Source organism: Nycticebus coucang, chromosome 23 (genome assembly GCF_027406575.1).
Source record: "Nycticebus coucang isolate mNycCou1 chromosome 23, mNycCou1.pri, whole genome shotgun sequence".
NCBI classification, from domain to species: domain Eukaryota; kingdom Metazoa; phylum Chordata; class Mammalia; order Primates; family Lorisidae; genus Nycticebus; species Nycticebus coucang.
Window position 1 is genome coordinate 38,296,560 of NC_069802.1, and position 19,402 is coordinate 38,315,961.

Consider the following 19,402-nt stretch of genomic DNA (forward strand, 5'->3'; position numbering starts at 1 on the left):
CTTCAGGGATGATTTCTCCCAAGGACTTAGGACTTGCTGTGTGTGGGGGGAAGGCATGGAGGGAAGATGAAGAGGTAGTGTGGGGGCAAGGTGTAGGGAGGTGTGTGGGAGGCGTGGGGAGGGCAGGCTGCAGGTGCTCATGCGTCCTGGTCTCTCCTCTGGATGCCCTATGAGACCCTGAATAAACGCTTCAGAGCTGCTCAGAGCTTTTTTCCTCCTTCAACCTCCAGTGGACAAGGAAGTCACAACAGACAGCACTTTACATGGTGCCCAGCACACAGCAGGCTCATCACATCTGAAGACTCAACAAAAGTAGATAAAGCACAAACACAACCAGCCCCCATCCCCAAGGCCCTGCACTCCCCACCTGGCACCACTCCCAGTGTCACTTTCCTCATGATTCTTCCTCGGTGTGAACCCATGAGGAGGAATCTCTGCAGGGCAGAACATGCATGTGGGCTTTGCAAAGGCACCAAGGTCTCATACAGCCAGGCGGAAAAGTCATTGTGAGAAGACTTTAACACCTTGGATGCCCAGCTCCACTGAGACGTATACCAGGGCCGGGTCTGTCCCACTTCCCATTCCATAGCTGCACTGATTTGGCTCCCACACAACATGAAGTGCAGGGCAACTGATAGGCCACAGATCCTTACCAGACATAGGATTTGTAGATGTTTTCTCCATGTGCTGTGAGTAGCTGTCTTAGCCAGTTCAGGCTGCTGTAACAAACGCCACAGACCAGCAACTCGGACAGGAAACATTTAATCTCACAATTCTGGAGGGCAGAGTCTGGTATCAGAGTGCAGTTGGGTTCTGGTGAGGCCCTCTTCCTAGCTGTGCCCCTGTGTGTACATGCTGAGAGCACTCCAGGCTCTTCATCTCAAAGACACAAATCCCATTACAGGGGTTCTAACCTCACGACTGCATCTAAGCCCAATTCCCTCCAGGACTATTTCCAAATGACACCACCTTTGTCTCAACAAAGGGTCGTTGGAGAGCACACTCACTCCCCAGTAACTATAGTCTTTTCAGTTTCCTGACAGTGTCCTTTGACATAATCTTCTCATTTTAATGAAATCAAATTTATCTATTTTATTTTGATTTATTGTGCTTTAGGTATTGTAAGACCTGCCTGAACCAAAGTCAGGGAAATTTTTATCTTTGTTTTAAGAACTTTATAATCTTAGGGCTTACATTTAGGTCTTTGATCCATTTTAAGTCACATTTTATATATGGCATGAAGTTAAGGGTCCAGCTTCATTATTCTGCATGTGGAAACAGTCATCGCAGCCCCCCTTGCTGAAAGCAGGGTTCTCCACTTTACCCCAGAACCTTCTGAGCTCAGTCACACAGCATGTGAGCTTGTGTCTGGGTTCTCAGTTCTACCCCACTGATCTACTCACCTGTCCTTCTGCAGAACCACCATCTTGATCACCACAGCTTTATAAGAGGTCCTGAAATCAATAAATATGAGTCCGGCAACTTTTGTTCTCTTCCAAAATTGTCTTGGCTACTCCGGGTTCCTTGCATTTGCACACAGATTTTACAAACAGCTTGTCAATTTCTGTACAAAAGTCAGCTGAGATTCTGATGGGAGTTATGTTGAATCTGTACCTCAATTTGGGGAGTATTGCTATCTTAACAATTGTAAGTCTTACTCTTGAAAATTTTAATTTCCATTTTGAATGTTCACTTCGAGGGTATAAAAACACAACTCATTTTTACATACTGATCTTGTAAACTTGCTGAACTAGTTCATCACTTCTATATCGTGTGTATATTCCTTAGGGTTTCCACATATAAGATCATCTGCAAATAGAGCTTTACGCTTTCATTTACGATCTGAAATTCCTTTTCTTTCTTTTTCTTGCCTCAGTGGACTCAGCAGAACATCCAGGACAATGCTGGCTGCAGTGAGCAGCCGTTTTTAGGGGGAACGTTCTGTCTCCCACCAGCTGCATGGTGCCAGACATGTACAAGGATGAGGAAGTTCCCTTCTATTCCCAGTTTGTTGACTTTTTTTTTTTAACCACAAAAAGGTACTGGATTCTGTAAAGTGCATTTTTCCTGCATCTATTAAGATGATAATGTAGGTTTTTTGTCTTTTCTTTTATTAATATGGTATATTACATAAATTTTCACATGTGAAACCAACCTTGCATTTCTAGGGAAAATCTCACTTACTCATGATACATCATTCCTTCTTTGTGTTGCCAGATTCAGTTTGTTAATATTTTATTAAAATTTTAGCATATCCATTCACCATATAGAATACTGGTCTGTAATTTTATTATGGTATTTTTGCCTGATTTCAGGGTAATACTGGCCTCACAGAACAAGTTGGGAAGTGTTGACTCCTCTTTTGCTCATGGGAAAAGTTTATAGAGTTGGTGTTGATTCTTCTTTAAACCTTTAACAGAATTCACCAATGAAAAATTATACAGTACTGGGGCTTTTCTTTGTGGAAAGTTTTTTTAAATTTCTTTACATGTTACAGGCCTATTCAATCATCACTTTCAACCTACAAAAATAACAATTTTACATGGTCTAACTTACTATATTGACCCTTCCACACGGTTTCTACTTGTGTCCACTGCCCAACATTCCACAGGGAGGAAAGGGCTTGGATTATTCTTATCAATTTGAATCAACTCTCCATGATTTATATTAGGTGAATTTTTAAAATTTGTTACTTGCTTTTGAATTCTGGTCATATTTACTTATCTGGATATACTAAAGATTTAAACTTTTACTTATCAAATCTACGCAATTTTTGGTAACTTGTTGCATTATGGCTTTTCTCTGTGTCACTGGTCTCTTCTTAGCTGATGCTAATCTCTGTCTCCTGCAGGACACCTCTCCCTTTCAGTGACTCACAAAAGTAATCTTTCATGTTTTCATAACTGTAACAGAAGCTGGCAGACACTCTGAGCTAAGGCTCATGTAAAACATCTGCACTTCAACAGCTTTGTAGCAACCCTCCTACGCGTTCCTTGCTTTTGGACATGTTTCTTCAAAACTTCTCCAATGTTTCCTGTTGTTTTATGATAGTATTTGCTGACAAAAAAATGTATTTTAGTTTGTCATCATGTTTACAGCTGTTTTACCAGCATGGGAAGGAAGCATTTCCCCAAAAGGCTTTTTATCTTTCACAATTAACCTCAGAAGAGGTTCCTACATATTTACCATGAAGACAACTATGTTTTCTGAGGTGCTGGACTGAGCTCTACACAGCAGCACACGTCCCTCACCTCCAGGAGAGGGAATCTCACGTTCTGGGGCACGGCAAGGGACGGTCTCACAAGTCACAACAGCTTCCTCCACCACCGTTTACCACTGAAAGGGAGGCACAAGTGATGCTGCAGAGGCCGCGTGCCAAGCCAGCCACATGCAGTGCAGCACAATAGGCGCAGGGCCGTGGCTTGATGCAGCTGACCCCCTCCTTTTTAGGAACAGCTCACTGACCAGACACAACATACAGCCCTCCAGCAGGTACCAGCAACAGCATACCCAACACTAGCAAAAATCACTTTCTGCCTTCAGTTAGAACATGTGAGCGGAAGCCAGGTTTGAAATAAGGTCATTGCCCCCACAGACTCAGGTAGGCTCTGGTGTCTAACAGGGCTCAGGGTGTCTCCGTGCTCCCCTTATCATATCATAATTAAGAAATATTTTAGGCTGTAATCGCAGCACTCTGGCAGTCCAGGGTGGGTAGATTGCCTGAGCACACGAGTTCAAAACTAGCCTAAGCCAGAGCGAGACCTCGTCTCTAAAAAATAGCTGGACACTGGTGGGCACCTATAGTCCCAGCTACTTAGGAGGCTGAGGCAAGAGCATCACTTGAGCCCAGGAGTTTAAGGTTGCTGTGAGCTGTGACACCATGACACTCTACCAAGGAAAGTAAGACTCTATCTCAAAAAAAAAAAGAAGGCTCAAGCAGCTAAGGCGCCAGCCACATACACCTGAGCTGTCGGGTTCGAATCCAGCCCGGGCCCGCCAAACAACAATGACAGCTGCAACCAAAAAATAGCTGGGCGTCATGGTGAGTGCCTGTAGTCCCAGCTACTTGGGAGGCAGAGGCAGGAGAATCTCTTGAGCCCAGGAGTTGGAGGATGGAGGTTGCTGTGAGCTGTGATGCCACTCTACCCAGGGCGACAGCTTGAGGCTCTGTCTCAAAAAAAAAAAAAAAAGAAGAAATATTTTATCAAGCACAAAAACCTGACATGACATCACTACAGTTCTCCTAGAGAAACACATTATCTTCTACAGCTTCCTGCAGGCCTCTGCTTGCTATCTGTCCACAGTGCACATTACACAGCATGCAAAGGTCAGTTTCATCTCTGTTGTTAGACTGTTGTGAATCGAATGGACATTTCCCACAGGTTCTCCCTAGTCACTGACAGAACACAGTGGCCATTTACCGTATTGACTATTCTTAACACAGAGGCAAGGCCAGGTCACCAGGGCCTGGGGTGGCCCCTCTAAAACCCTTGACCTTTACCCCATGACAGAGGGTAAGTGACCAGAACAGAATGGCACGGACCGGAGGCTACAGTGAGAGAAAACTGCAGTGGGTGTGGGCAGAGCAGGGACCAGCTGGGCTCTGGACACACTCTGAAGTCAGCGCAAAGGGGACATGCAGATGGGCTACATGTGAGCTGTAAGGACAGAGGGGTCAGGACTAGCTCCAGATGGGGGCTGCTATTCTTGGAGAACAGGAAGACACAGGAAGTCAGTCTGGGCAGGAGGCAGTCAGATGGCAAGTTCACATTCAAATATGCCCAGGCACTTTCCAGAGACCTAAGTCAGGGTGTCTTGGCTACCAAACACAGGGGTCTGGGCTGGACAGAGGCCAGTCTGGAAGTCACAAATGCATCCATGAGACCACAAACGGGCATGTCCAACCTGCAATTCTTGGGCCACCTGCTGATTCTCTGAGGATATTTTTTACTTATCTGTAGCGTTAGACAGCACAAAAAGTATACATAGACTTTTTTTTTTTTTGAGACACAGTCTCACTATGTCGCCCTCAGTAGAGTGCCATGGCATCACAGTTCACAGCAACCTCCACCCCTTGGGCTTAAGCGATTCTCTTGCCTCAGCCTCCCAAGTAGTAGGGACTACAGGCGCCCGCCACAACACCCAGCTATTTTTTGTTGTTTAGCTGGCCTGGCCGGGCTCGAACCAGCCACCTTTAGTGTATGTGGCTGGTGCTATAACCACTGTGCTATGGGTGCAGAGCCTACATAGACTCTTCTTTTGCTTATCAGCTTTTGTTAGGGTTTGTGTATTTATTTATTTATTTTTGAGACAGAGTCTCACTTTGTCACCTTTGGTAAGACTCTTACGTGCCTTAGCATTATAGCTCACAGCAACCTCAAACTCCTGGTTTTAAGCGATTCTCTTGCTTCAGTCTCCCAAGTACCTGGGACTACAGGCGCCCGCTACAATGTCCGGCTATTTTTTTGGTTGCAGTTGTCATTGTTGATTTTAGCTGGCCTGGGCCAAGTTGGAACCCACCAGCTTTGGTGTATGTGACCAACGCCATAACCACTGTCCTACAGGTGCCAAGTCGCGTTTGTGTATTTAATGTGTGGCCCAAGACAACTCTTATTCCTCCGATGTGCGGCAGAGGAAAAAAAAGGTCGGACACTCCTGCATGAGATGCCAAGGCAGGGAGTGTTACCGGAGATGGCCAGGGCATGGGTCCTCCAGCACTCAGAAGTCAAAGCCACAAGGACAGGCAGCAAGGGAAGACAAATGGCAAGTGTGGTGCCCTGGGAGCCAAACAGAAATATGTTTCAAAACGAGGACCGGCGGTGGTTTCAGCACTTTGAGAGGTCAAGGTGAGCAAAAAGAAGCCACCCCGGATTTGGGCGGTGCTATGAGGTCACTTGGTCACCGGCTACAGCACTGCAATGGGGCAGGACCGGGGGCAAAACCAAATGAGAAGCAATTTGAGAGCCCCTGAGGTGGGGCCAGCTCACAGAGAGGGTGACCTGTGGGTTAACTAGAAGACAGCAGTACACACACACCTTTAAACACAGTGGGGCCCAGGGCATCAACAGAGGCAGCCGTCATCTGTGCAGATGATGCAACCTAGTAATGGGAGGGAGGCAGTAGGTGTGAGCAAGGGCAGACCATGAGCAGACCATGAGGATGGGAGCAGGAGCTGGGGGTCTAAAGAAAAAAGGCAGGCACATGAAACATTCTTTGGGGTAAAGGGAGGGGTGAAAGGCCTCGAAACGCAGCCAAACTGCCAGGCAGTATCAGGCACCCACTCCAGGTAAGTAACTGGGGCTCCTCAGCAGCTGGTATGTGTACAGGGTGAAGTAAGGTTAAGCACCCAGAAGAGGACATGGGCGCGGGGCTGGGGCTGCACCATGATGGCATATGGGCTAAAAGGGAGGTGGAAGAAGATACTCGAAAGGCTACCACTCCCACAACTGCGTGTGCCACATGCTGGAATGCAGCAAACACACAAAACTGAGATGCAAAAGTTTAAAGAATTCCTAACCAGACAGGAGAAACTTATTTAGCCAACAGCTATTTATCATGACTCCCATGTGCCAGGTACTGTGGACATGCTGGGACAACAAAGACCAAAACAAAACCCTTGCCCTTGCAGAGCACACCTTCTAAAGGACAGTCTGACAGAGAAAATGCAAACTGACATCAATGAGAGCCCCTGAGGTGGGGCTGATGACAGTCTAACCGAGTAGACTGTCATCAATGCAAAGGAACCACAGAAAAATCCCAATTTTACTTAGGGCAGTACTGAAGCTACGAACAGGCTATATACCTATTCTCAGGTTTCCTTAAAGCTAGAAATACCCAAATGAACTTACCTATAAGTGCTCAAGAGGGCTTCTGGGAGGGCCCATGCAGGGAGCTGGTCCAAATGGTGGGTGCCATTTCCTCCTTACCCTTCTTTGCTGGATGTTAAGGCTAGAGCCCCAGCAGCCATTATGAACTAAGGGGAGCTTGAGGATGAGCATGAGAAATAGAGGAACCAAGAACACCCCCCGGACATGGGCCCCATGAACAAGTGGTAGGAGGATGCTTCCAACTGAGATGGGAAGGCCTGGTTGGGTTCCAAGGCCAAGACCTGATATTTGGTTTTGCACATGGCAGGTTTTTCTTTGTTTTTTGTTTGTTTGTTTGTTTGAGACAAGAGTCTCACTATGTCGCCCTCAGTAGACTGCTATGGTGTCACAGCTCACAGCAACCTCAAACTCTTGGGCTTTAGTGAGGCTTTTCCTCAGCCTCCCAAGTAGCTGGGACTACAGGTGCCCGCCATAACGCCCGGCTATTCTCTTCTTGCAGTTGTTATTGTTGATTTTAGCTGGCCTGGGCTAGTTTCAAACCCGCCAGCCTCGATGCATGTGGCCGGCGCCATAACCATTCGGCAGTTTTGATCCATCTCCCAGACATGCAAAGACAAGGCTCCAACAGGTAGCAACGTCAAGCGGGAGTTCAGGTAGCAGTGTGGGTACCCATGCCCTCTTCAAGGGTTAAGCGATGACAGAAAAGAGTGAAAAGAAAGACTGGAGTAAGAGCAAAGGCATATGAAGAAGGTGGCAACAGGGAGCCTGTGAGGGGCATGTATCAAGGGGCAGCGATTACCTAGGGATGGCACACCTAAGCAACACCAGCTCCTTGTGCCCTTGGCGGGGATGTCTGGGTGGAACGTTGGGGCAAAACCCGATTTAGAGAAAACAGAAAGGGAGAAAGGGGGCAGAGAGCAGGGGCAGTAAGAAAACATAGGCAAGGAAGGCACTGAGGTCACGGTGGGAGAAGACAGACCCACATACCTGCTGACAGAAGGACCCAGTCACCAGGAAGAAAGTGACAGTGCAGGACAGAGATGAGCCAGCAGGTAGAGGGTGAGACCCTGAGCAGAGGCGGGCACCGATGGGGCGCTGACTCGCAAGGGACTCAGGAGCAGGTGCAGGACGGACAGCAGCTGTGAGGTGGGGACAGTGGGGTGAGAAAGGCTCTGAGAAGGCAGGTATAGAAGAGTCACTGGGGTGGAGGAGGGAGGCTGGGCCAGGGACAGCAGCAGGTGCTAGGCACCTAAAGGGCCATGGGCTGGGACACAGGGCCAGATACCAGTGCAGCTGGGTACGCCTTTCAGCCACATGCAATGGAATATCACTAAACGCTTATTAAACAGGCCTTCAAAATAATGGTCCTGAGGTATGATGATTCTGAAACAACATACAGCAACAACAACAACAAAAAAACACCAACAGTTACCCCTGGCCAGAAACTGCTTTGTGATACCTACGTCAGCACCTAACATCCCTGCTTTGAAGTTCCAAAAAAAAGGCATTCGCCATCCTGCACCTCTGCAGACAGGTGTCCAAACACTGTGCACCGGCTGGCCTCCTCTTCTTCTGGTGCCCGTGTGTCCTCTCAGGCCTGCTTCCCAGTCCACTGCTCTCCACACCACGGGCCGCCTCCCTGGCCTAGATACTCACTGCTCCCACTGGCTTCCAAACACCCCCAACACACTGTTTCTTTTTTTTTTTAATTTTTAATTTCAGTGTGCTTGTTCATGTTTGTTTGAAGTACTCCTTTTTTGTTGATTTTCTTCTTTCTCCTGCGGTGCTGGCTGTTTTTGATGTTGTTGGTAGAGACGGGGTCTTACTCTGGCTGATTGCTGCTCATATGGGTTTTGAACCTCTGAGCTCAGGCAATCCACCCGCCTCAGCCTCCCACAGCACTGGGACTACAGGCGTGAGCCACCACGCCCGGCCCCAACGCACTGTTTCTAATGAGACTGAGTGTCTACTGGGGTTGGGCACTGCCCAGACTTCAACACGGTATAGGCAGCTTCACTGACCCAAACAAACCCCCCAACCACCAGCTCAGGCATTGCACTCACCCAGGAGGCCGCCAGGTGCTACGCACCCGCTCACTTCATCACACACACGCTGACTTCATCAGTGTCTGAGGGATCTGAACTGTCCATGTGCTGAATGCCTCCCTCCCAGCAGAGTGAGCTCATGAGTGACAGCAACCTTACCTGTCTTCTCACACATCCCAGGGTGCTGTTGAATGTCTGGTGAAGGACCAGCCCCAGGCTGGCCCCAGCCCTGCAGCTCCCAGACTGTGCCACTACTCAAGTCCCTGAGCCTGACTCAAAACTGCTAAAAATAGTACCCCCCCAAAATTCAAAAACTACCCCCCAGCTAGCAGGAAAGCCAAGTCTGCATCCTCACCCTGGCCTATGCCTATTCCGCTGGGAAGACCCACAAATGAGAGGCAAGATACACTGGCCCCATAAACCGAGGGTGGCGGGTTAAAACCCGGCCCCGACCAAACTGCAACAAAAAAATACCAGGACCTTGTGGTGGGCACCTATAGTCCCAGCTACTCGGGAGGCTGAGGCAAGAGAATCACCTAAGACCAGGAGTTGGAGGTTGCTGTGAGCTGTGACCCCACAGCCCTCTACCAAGGGCGATAATGTGAGACTCTGTCTCTACAAAAAAAATAAAAAGAAAGAAAGAGAAGAAAAGAACAGAAAAGAAACTAAACAAGAGGCAAGATGTCCCCAGGGCAGAGAACGCAGAGGCATGCCAGCAGGAAGACCAAGTGTGACATCAACACCAGCAGGACACCCCAGTGCAAGGTCAACACCAGCAGGACACGTTGGTACAGTGTCAACACCAATGGGATTCCACGACCAACCTGGGGGTCGAATATCCAAAGAATGGTAACAAAAGATGAGGAAGAGCAGGGGCCAAGAGGACACAAGTGATAGACGTGGTTTCCAGTTGTGCTCTAGAGATTGGGAGGGTTACAGAAAGCAACATGAGGCTGCTTCTGCAAAACAGACAGTACTTTGAAGGTCTGACAAGGTTCTGAAGCCAATAAAAGTAAAGGGATTGTGGTTTATTAAGTGCCCATGGGCAAGATACAGGATCAAGCGTCTTTAGTGGACACATCCACCATCTCAGACTGGTTTTGGCTCTACTATGCAAATCCAAAAAATCTAAGGTGTGAAAAGAAGACCGAACCTACAGCTACTCTCTAGGACACAACATGGCTAGGATCAAACCCATTGTGCTTGTCTCTTAAGTCAAATGCTTCATGGTCACCAGTCTTCCTCACACTTGAGAACACATGATCCCCTAAACCCAGCCAAGACAGGGTAAGAAAATGAACCAAAAGTTATAACTGGAGGCATATACTTGGCACTCAAACTGTATGACAAGGCTTTGAAACTGCAGAACAGTACTTGGTCAACCAGACTGTCAATGAAATTAAAAGAAACTGTAAATATTCTTGTAAAGAACTAAAAGACAGCCAAGTTAGGTGGCTCACCCCTGTAATCCCAGCACTTGGGAGGCCAAGGTGGGTGGATCGCCTGAGCTCACAGGTTCGAGACCAACTTGAACCAGAGCGAGACCCTGTCTCTAAAAATAGACGGGCTTTGTGGCGGGCACTTGTAGTCCCAGCTACTCAGGAGGCTGAGGCAAGAGATCATTTGAGCCCGAGAGTTTAAGGTTACTGTGAGCTGTGACATGCTGACACTCTACTGAGGGTGACAAAGTGAGACTCTGTCTCCAAAAAAAAAAAGAATTAAAAGACACATGAGACCTGGCTCATAAAAAACACACCCACAGTTTTCAGCCTGTCTACCTACGCAGAGTTGAACAGCATCGCTGACTGGGCTATCAGAGAACAGAGTCACGCTGGGAACCCCTGGCTGGGGGCTCCAGAAGAGGGTAGAGGTGGACCAGGTGAGACCCCAGGAGAGGGTGGAGGTGGGTGAGGTAAGACTGTAAGAGAGAATGGAGGTGAGCCAGGTGAAACTCCACGAGACAGTTCAGGATGAAGAATCAGGTCTCCCAGGAACCAATGGCAGGCTCCTTCTCCTAGGCCATGCAGACACTCCCTTGAAAGTCTCTAAAATATCATCTTACTTACTTCACCTATATGGAGGAAAAAACATAAAAGCAAATATACTAAAATATTAATGAAATGATTTCTGTGCAGAAGAAAAATTAAGATAATTAAAACACAAGCTTCTAGATCAAGAGTATGGGCTTGGGGCGGCGCCTGTGGCTCAGTGAGTAGGGCGCCGGCCCCATATACCAAGGGTGGCGGGTTCAAACCCAGCCCCAGCCAAACTGCAACAACAACAACAAAAAATAGCCGTGCGTTGTGGCGGGCGCCTGTAGTCCCAGCTGCTCGGGAAGCTGAGGCAAGAGAATCGCGTAAGCCCAAGAGTTAGAGGTTGCTGTGAGCCCTGTGATGCCACAGCACTCTACCAGAGGGCGGTACAGTGAGACTCTGTTTCTACAAAAAAAAAAAAAAAAGAGTATGGGCTCTGCATCCAAGTTTCCTCCCCTCTTGGGGGAGCATAACCTGTAACCTGACACCAGACCGCATCCACCGTGGAAAAGACTCCCAGCCACATGCAGGAGGGCACATCCTTCTGAACCTCACCTCTATGCTCTTAAGAACCAGAAACAAGGCTCAGTGCCTGTGGCTCAAGTGGCTAAGGCGCCAGCCACATACACCTGAGCTGGCAGGTTCGAATCCAGCCTGGGCCCAACCAAACAACAATGACGGCTACAACCAAAAAATAGCCAGGCATTGTGGCGGGCGCCTGTAGTCCCAGCTACTTGGGAGGCAAAGGCAGGAGAATCGCTTGAGCCCAGGAGTTGGAGGTTGGAGACTGCTGTAAGCTGTAATGACATAGCACTCTACCCAGGGTGACAGCTTGAGGCTCTGTCTCAAAAAAAAGAACCAGAAACAAGTTCCCCAAAGCAAGATGCAGTTCACTGGTCCTTGTGGGAATGGTTTTGCCCTTGGGGGACATCTAGCAGTGTCTGGGTACATTTGGGGGCGTGCTCCTGGCATGTGGTGGACAGAGGATGGGGATGCTGCTACACACAGCCCCCGTAACAAGCCCAAACATCCGCCAGCTGCTACTACTGTGGCAGAGCCAGATGCTCGCTGAGGACAGGTATGCACAGGGCTAGCACTTCATGACTGTTCACTCTCCTCCCACTTCACCAAGAAAAAAGTAACTGCCAGGGACACAGGAGCTCCACCACCAGCCCCAAGACTGGTGAGGAAGTGCATATCTCAAGGGCTATAAACCTCTGAAGAGGGAGGAATCACCCACAAGTCAGTGGAGGATTTACTTGGCAGAAAAGCAGTTTTTTAAAATTCCTACCAGGTGAAGATATAGCCCAGTACATGCCAGTTCCTCCTACCGCACAGGAGAACATGCTCTTAAACTAGAGAAGCACAGCATCCACTGCACCTTGCAAAACCTTCAGCCCTCACTCCCTCCTCTAATATCCAAACTACCAAACCTGCATTTGGACCCTTTCTTAAGACTGAATAGTACAGCCCATGAGCTATCAGCTCTAGCAACATTCTGTTTAATTCTGTATTAACGAATGCTTCTAATCAAGGATTCTTAGTTTGCCAGTAAAACTTCCTATCATCCATTAGGAATTACTCCTGAAAATTTCTAGAAAAAAAAGTATTAACTGAGCAGTAAGACCAGACTCAACAGAACAAAGGAATTATGACACTGTTTCTTTACCTACAGAAGTATCTGTGTAACTCTTTTAATCAGGGGTTGTGTATTAATAACTACTCTAGAATGAAATTACATTCACGACTGTGAAACAACAGAGAACCTGAAGTAGAGCTTTTTCCTGAGTTCTTCATGTCCTTTCCTATGTCATTCTAGAAGCAATGAATAGATTTCTGGAAACCTTTCCTGTCTGGTGTTGTCTGTATTCACCAGCCAATACCAAAAGTGACATACCACCACAGTTCTGACCTTCAACTCTTCCTATGTGGGAATGGCAGGCCTGGAGGTGTACTGAGACAGATGGTCACTGGCTAATGGTTACCCCGCTAATGGCAGCACCGTATCACCACAAAGATCTCTCTGAGCTGTAGGGTCTTCATCTCCAAACCTACAGTAACCCACCAAAGTCATGCACCTGAGTATAAAAAACTAACCACACAAATCTTCAAGAGGTCTAGCAAAGAGGCCTTTGGTAATGTCAGCAACAGTGCCCCAGCTCTCTTTAATCAAGTGCTGAGTATGCAAGTGCCAGGACACATCACTGTTAAGTCACTGATTCAAGAGGCACAGAGCCTTGCTTCTGCTTTCCTAGGGACCAAGCACACCAAGGCAGTCTGACTTCAAGAGCCATCACTACAGCGGGTGTCTGTTAATGAGCGCCAGCACTGCTCTAGCCATATGTATGGCCACCCATTTCATCCTCAGGTGACAAGGTGCTACCATTGTTTATATTTACCAAGACTAAACAACCACTCCCGTGGTGCCTGTGGTCTCCCAGTAAGTGGTGAACACGGCGGGGGGTGGGGTGTCAGTACTCAAATCCCAGCAGGATGGCCCAGATTCTGTGCTCTTCAGTCCTCTGCTAAACCTCCTTGATGTTGGCAGGTCTTACAACAAGTTTGCCACACTGAAACCACCACCACCTGTCACTGCTGAGATGGACGTGAAGACTAGGGTGCCCTGGGAGGAGAGAAAAACCACCCAGCCCTCCAGGGAAGGAATGCAGACTCACAGAGTGACCTTGACCATTCGAGGAATGTCTCCCCAAGTGCTTCATTTTAGTCAGTCACCATCAAACCCTCTACTAACTGAGCAAAGGGCAAATATCGGCCCCTTTTTCTAAAAACATAAATTTCATTCTAATGGAATACGACTTGGCTAAGTGACCACCCAAGGTCAAGCAACTGGCAACGGAGTGGCAAGAGCGGTATTTCAGGTCTGGTGACGCCCAGCTGAAAGGGTTCCCTATTAGGTCGTTGGGTCTTTCCTGACAGGCTCCCTAATTAGTGATCGGAACCCCATACACCCACACCTTCCAGCAACAAGCTTCCGGGAGGACAGCCGGACAGCCCGTCACCGGGCGCTCTGGCGGGGCGTTCCCGAGCCCACAGCCCGGAAACTTCGGCGTCCACCCCGCCCCCAAACACACCAGCCTGCCCACCGCAAGGGCTGTCGCCAGTTCGGTTCACGCTCTTTATAAAACGGAAGGACCACGACCGGCTTCGACAGCAGGGCGAGGCGCCGGCAGGGCCTCAGACTGACCGCACTGGCAGTACCTGGCCGGCGCAGAGCCCGCCGCCCCGGAGCCTGCCCGACCCGGCCGCACCCAACCCTTGCTGCCCTGACCCCGGCCCCGGGCCGCCCCTCGCGTCCGCGGGCACTGGTAAGAGGTGCCGCCAGCGTTTCGGCCCGCGCTCCGCAGACGCGCACCTTGAGGGTCGGGTATTCCTGGACCTTCAGGGTCATGGAGAGCTGAGCTGCCGACTCCTGCACCGCCATCTTGGCTCGGCCAAAACATAGGCGGGCCGAGGACGCAGGCGCGCTGCTCTCCGGGTAATGACGTCACGCGCGCCGGCCGGGGCGGCGGGGAGGGGGCGGACCGACGCGTCAGCACCAATCGCGTCCGCCCCGCCGGTCAGGCGGCGGAAGAAGGCGCAGGCCAATCAACGCCGGCCTGCTTCGCGCTTAGCCAATCGCAACAGCCCTGGCTGGCGCTTCTTGCTTGAATCTCTGCAGCATCCAGGACGCCCTTCGGCTGCGGGGCCTCTGGAGGCTGCGCCCGTTTCGGGGCGGTGCCGGGGCCGAGGGGGACTGCGGCTTGGGCTTACAGAACCGAGCCCAAGCGCTATGGGGATGGGTGGGATTGGGGTCCACCCAGGGGCGCTGCTGGGGGGGGGGGCACTTGTGCTCCCCTGTGCTAGGCTGGTCCCAGCGGCGTCAGTCCCTGCGGCGACGAGTCTGACAGCACGGCTCCTGGCCACCTGGTCAGGTGAGCAGACTACTTTTCTTTGGCTCAATAACAGCCCCTGGAGTCCTGATGTGGAACCGCGGGCTTCCCACTGGAAGAGGAAAGGCCCAGTATTTAAAACTAATTTATGGACAAGAAATTCACTAAATATAAGAAGGGCCTGTGTCCGGTACAGTTCTTGCGGTGACGTGGCCCTGGCTTCCAAGGTAGGACCGAATGTCATTCCAGCCGCTTCGCGTGCTCATCCTTTCACATATCACCAAGTTTCCCCTCCTCCCTTTTCAAAAATAAAAGTCAAGTTTTATTGATTAGGAAATGACTTCCAAATTAAGTTATTTCTTTCTACACAATTTTTAAAATATTTAGTGGTTTTGTTTTCTTTTAAAAATATCCAGGCGAAGTGGCACCGAGTGGAGAACCCCTACCTGGAAGTTGCACAGAGGTTTTTAACTGCTGCATACTAGAAGTGGAATGCCAGAAACCTGCCTTCATTCTAGGGTTTTTTTGTTTGTTTGTTTTGTTTTGTTTTTGAGACAGAGTTTCACTTTGTTGCCCTAGGTGGAGTGCTGTGGCATCACAGCTCTTGGGCTTAGACGATTCTCTTGCCTCAGCCTCCCGAGTAGCTGCGATTACAGGTGCCCGCCACAACAACCTGCTATTTTTTTGTTGTTGTTGCAGTTTGGCCGGGGCCTGGTTTGAACATGCCACGCTCGGTATATAGGGCCGGCGCTCTACTCACTGAGCGACAGGCTCGCCTAGGGTAAGCACCCCCACCCCCATCCCCCACCCCCGCCACCTCCGGCATATGGGGCCGGCGCCCTACTCCTTTGAGCCACAGGCACTGCCCATTCTAGGGTATTTTTCTGTGCCCCCCACCCCGGCACAGTGGCTCACACCTGTAATCCCAGCTATGTGGGAGACCAGGTGGGATGATAGCTTAAGACCAGGAGTTTGAGACCAGCCTAGGCAATAGATTGAGACTCCATCCCTAAAAAAAAAATAAGAGAATATTTGTTCCCAAGCAAGCAATGGGCTCACTGCCTGACTCACATAGAAGCCAATATCATGGTACTAGCTTTTGAGACAAAAGGCTTTATTGCAACTCAGCTTGCAAGGAGGCAAGAGGCAATGCTCAAATCTCCCTGGAGCTGGGAGCTGAGGCAGATTTTATAGGTCTGAGGCATGATCTGATGGGATCTTGCAATAGGTGTTGCCCAGAGGCATGATCCAACTGGATCATGTCATGCTTTGTCCACTTCTTAATTTCACCCCCATTTATTGGTTGGAGCACGTGGGGCCCATGTGTGGCAGCATGTTTGGTTAGATCTGCAACCCCACAGACGATGGCAACTGAAAAACAACTCACTGCTTTATCATACAATGTTGAACAAGATTGTGCTGGTTTTGTGGTTACATATTTTTCTGTTTTATCACGCAGCTGTGGGCAGGGGAGAGCATTATTCTTGAAGTGTGTGGCTAACTACTCCAGCCATCCAGTTACCTTTAGGTGTTTTGAGATACATCTTGCAGCAAAGTCCACATTTTAACTGTGCAGCTCGGTGCATTTTCACCTGTGTGTGACCACAATCCTGGTGAAAATTTAGGACATTTCCCCCTTCTGACCTTAAACGTCGTGTGAATGGAGCTGCACACTGTGTGCTCTTGGTCACTTTCTTTCACCATCATGTCTGATACTTTGCCACGTGTGGCCTCTCCTCACAGACTGCTTTTGTTTCACTAGAAATTCAAGATTAGTCCAAAGAAAAGGAGGCAGGTTTCATTTTCATGGCAAAATGATCCCATCCTGGCACCATTTATAGTCAGGGGTATTTAGGGACGTCGAGCACATGGAATGTTTTAAGCCAAAGACCTTAAGTCTTTGGGGTAAGGAGGAAGCACAGGCTGAGGCAGGTGTCAGCAGCAGTCAGAGAGCAGTCTCAGTCCTGGACAGAATGTGCTTTCCACATCTGCCCCCCAGTCTGGGATTTAGATAATTATCCAGGTAGAAGGAAGGTTCCTCCCAATGAAGAGAAGAGTCTCCATTTTTCTGTCTCACCCAGGGGAGCCAGTGAGTCCTGCCACCACTTCACAGGAACACAGTTCTCTGATGGAGAACCTCTTCCATCAGAGCCCACAGGAGAGAGTGCTTGATGACCCCAGGTGCTGCGGCCTGGCCCAGCAGGAGGGTATTTTTAATGGCCGTCTCAGATGTGAGGGAGCCAGTTTTGGAAAAGTGTTTTTCTTGGAAATTAGGCATGCAGGTAAGGTGCAGGGGCCCACAGGCGTGGCAGCTGCAGTACACAACTCTGGAACAGCTCTAGAAGTCCTGCTGGGCCAGGCGGGAGCTCTGTGGAGGCCAGAGAACCCTGGGTGATCCTGACTTGGGGGCATGACCCCTCTTTTTGAGGATACTGGTTCTGAAAGTTCAGTTTCAATAACGTAATACAAACAAGAAGAAAAGCTGGTGTCAAAGAAAGATGACCTTCACTGGTGGGTGAGAGTGAAGAAGACCCCAGGCACATGGGTGGCTCTAGAGCTCCTGTACCTTAGGACTCTCCTCTGTGGAAAGAGCTGGCCACCTTGTACTGCCCCATCATGGGTCAGAGCTCAGGAATTGTGCCCTAACAGGTAAGAAGGAGGAGGAATATGTACTGACCTTGCTGAAATTAAGGTGAAGTAGGAAACTCACATGTTTTTGCTAGTCCTTGGGTGAATAAATGAGTGAATTAATGAACAGTTTCTTATGTAGCATTTAAATGCACATATATCAACTGGCATGGCAGTGCCACCTCCCTATGTCCCTAGCTTGGGATTGGGGCTGGGCAAAGCATTGCATGCCCGTATTCTGCAGTGATAAAAGATCCTTTGAGTCTTTGGTAATTACAAATCAAGGAGAAATAGGAATGATCCAAATGGAAGCAGCTTGTCATCCCCAGAGCCAGCAAAAGACCTTGTGTCAGTGAGCCACTTCATAGCATCCGTGTCTGAGCAGAGGCTTTTATGAGCTCATGGGCACATGCTGCTGAGGAGTCTGAACAAGATGTCATTCCAGGTGCATCTTTTTATGTTTTATATATTTGTATTTTTGGCACTGGAAGATCTCATCCACTTATAAAACTGTTCCAGATTCCTTTTTCAGATGATACGTACTCACTCCTTTCACTCCTCAGGATGGAATATAGGCATGCTCTGTATGGTTAAATCAAGGAAATGATCAGAGTAGGATTTCACCCGTCACACAGTGTATTGCCACCTAAAGAGATTTCCTCTTAGATTCCCAATCTTACAGAGGGGGAACTCCACCCCACAGGGGAGCCATATTGATCCCTCAGTGAGCTCCCAAGTTGTTAGCTGTAGTTGCTCAGTTCAGGACAGAGCAGGCCATGAGGAGAGTGGGCCAGAGACCAGGGTGCAGAGGCTGCAGGCTGGGGGAGGTGTTAACATAAACAACCCTCAGGCAGAAGCTAACCAGACCAGCTATAAGTGCAGGGCACAACTGTCAGCTATCTGTACCTGACATGAATTTTGGCTAGTTGCCATATCATTTATATTGTAGTTTTGGGTGTTTTTTTTTTTTTGAGACAGCCTCACTTTATCACCCTAGGTAGAGTGCCGTGGTGTCATAGCTCATAGCAACCTCAAACTTTTGGGCCCAAGCAATCTTCTTGCCTCAGCCTCCTGAATAGCTTGGACTAGAGGCTTCCACCACAATGTCCAGCTACATATTTTTTTATTACTTTTTTTTTTTTTTTTTGGAGACTGAGTCTCAGTTTGTCGCCCTCGTAGAGTGCCGTGGCATCACAGCAACCTCGCAGGGGTCCTCAAACTCTGGCCCGCGGGCCACATGAGGCAGTGTGATTGTATTTGTTCACATTTTGTTTTTTTACTTCAAAATAAGATATGTGCAATGTTCATAGGAATTTGTTCATAGTTTTTTTTTTTTTTTAACTATAGTCTGGCCCTCCAACGGTCTGAGGGACAGTGAACTGGCCCCCCGTTTAAAAAGTTTGAGGACCCCTGGCTTAGGCAATCCTCTTGCCTCAGCCTCCTGAGTAGCTACAGGCCCCTACCACAATGCCTGGCTATTCTTTTGTTGCAGTTTGGCCGGGGCTGGGTTGGAACCCACCACCCTCCGTATATGGGGTCGGTGCCCTACTCATTGAGCCATAGGCGCATTTTTTTTTTTTTTTTTTAAGAGACAGTGTTTTGCTCTTCCTGAGTCTGGTCTTCAACTCCTGAGATTAAGCAATCCACCTGCCCTGGCTTCCCAGAGTTCTAGCATTACGGGTATGAACCACTGTGCCCAGCCTTATATTGCAGGTTTTTTTTGTTTTGTTTTTGTTTTTTTGAGATACAGTCTCACTGTGTTACCCTTGGTAGAGTGCCATGGCATCACAGCTCACAGCCAACCTCAAACTCTTGGCCTTAAGTGATTCTCTTGCCTTAGTCTCCCAAGTAGTTGTGACCACAGGCATCCACCACAACAGCCGGCTATTTGTTTTGTTGGTGTTGTTGTAGTTGTCATTGTTTTTTTTTTTTTTGGTTTTTGGCTGGGGCTAGGTTTGAACCCGCCACCTCTGGCATAT

At 48.9% G+C, this 19,402-nt stretch overlaps 1 protein-coding gene across 3 annotated transcripts in view; it reads right to left on the bottom strand.

The window, feature by feature from the left end:
- MAEA (macrophage erythroblast attacher, E3 ubiquitin ligase) overlaps positions 1-14,404 on the bottom strand; it is a 35,460-nt gene extending 21,056 nt beyond the window's left edge. The window contains exons 1-2 of one of the 3 annotated variants that reach the window (XM_053577806.1): positions 14,279-14,401; positions 7,815-7,966 (exon numbers count right to left, since the gene is read on the bottom strand). In XM_053577806.1, the coding sequence (XP_053433781.1) occupies positions 7,815-7,966; positions 14,279-14,366 (240 nt within the window). In that variant the 5' untranslated portion in view covers positions 14,367-14,401. Of the gene's footprint in view, positions 1-653; positions 776-1,403; positions 1,424-7,814; positions 7,967-14,278 lie in introns of those variants that run through there. The other 2 variants (XM_053577807.1, XM_053577808.1) reach the window with 2 other exon arrangements.
- Between the last annotated feature and the right edge of the window lie 4,998 nt (positions 14,405-19,402).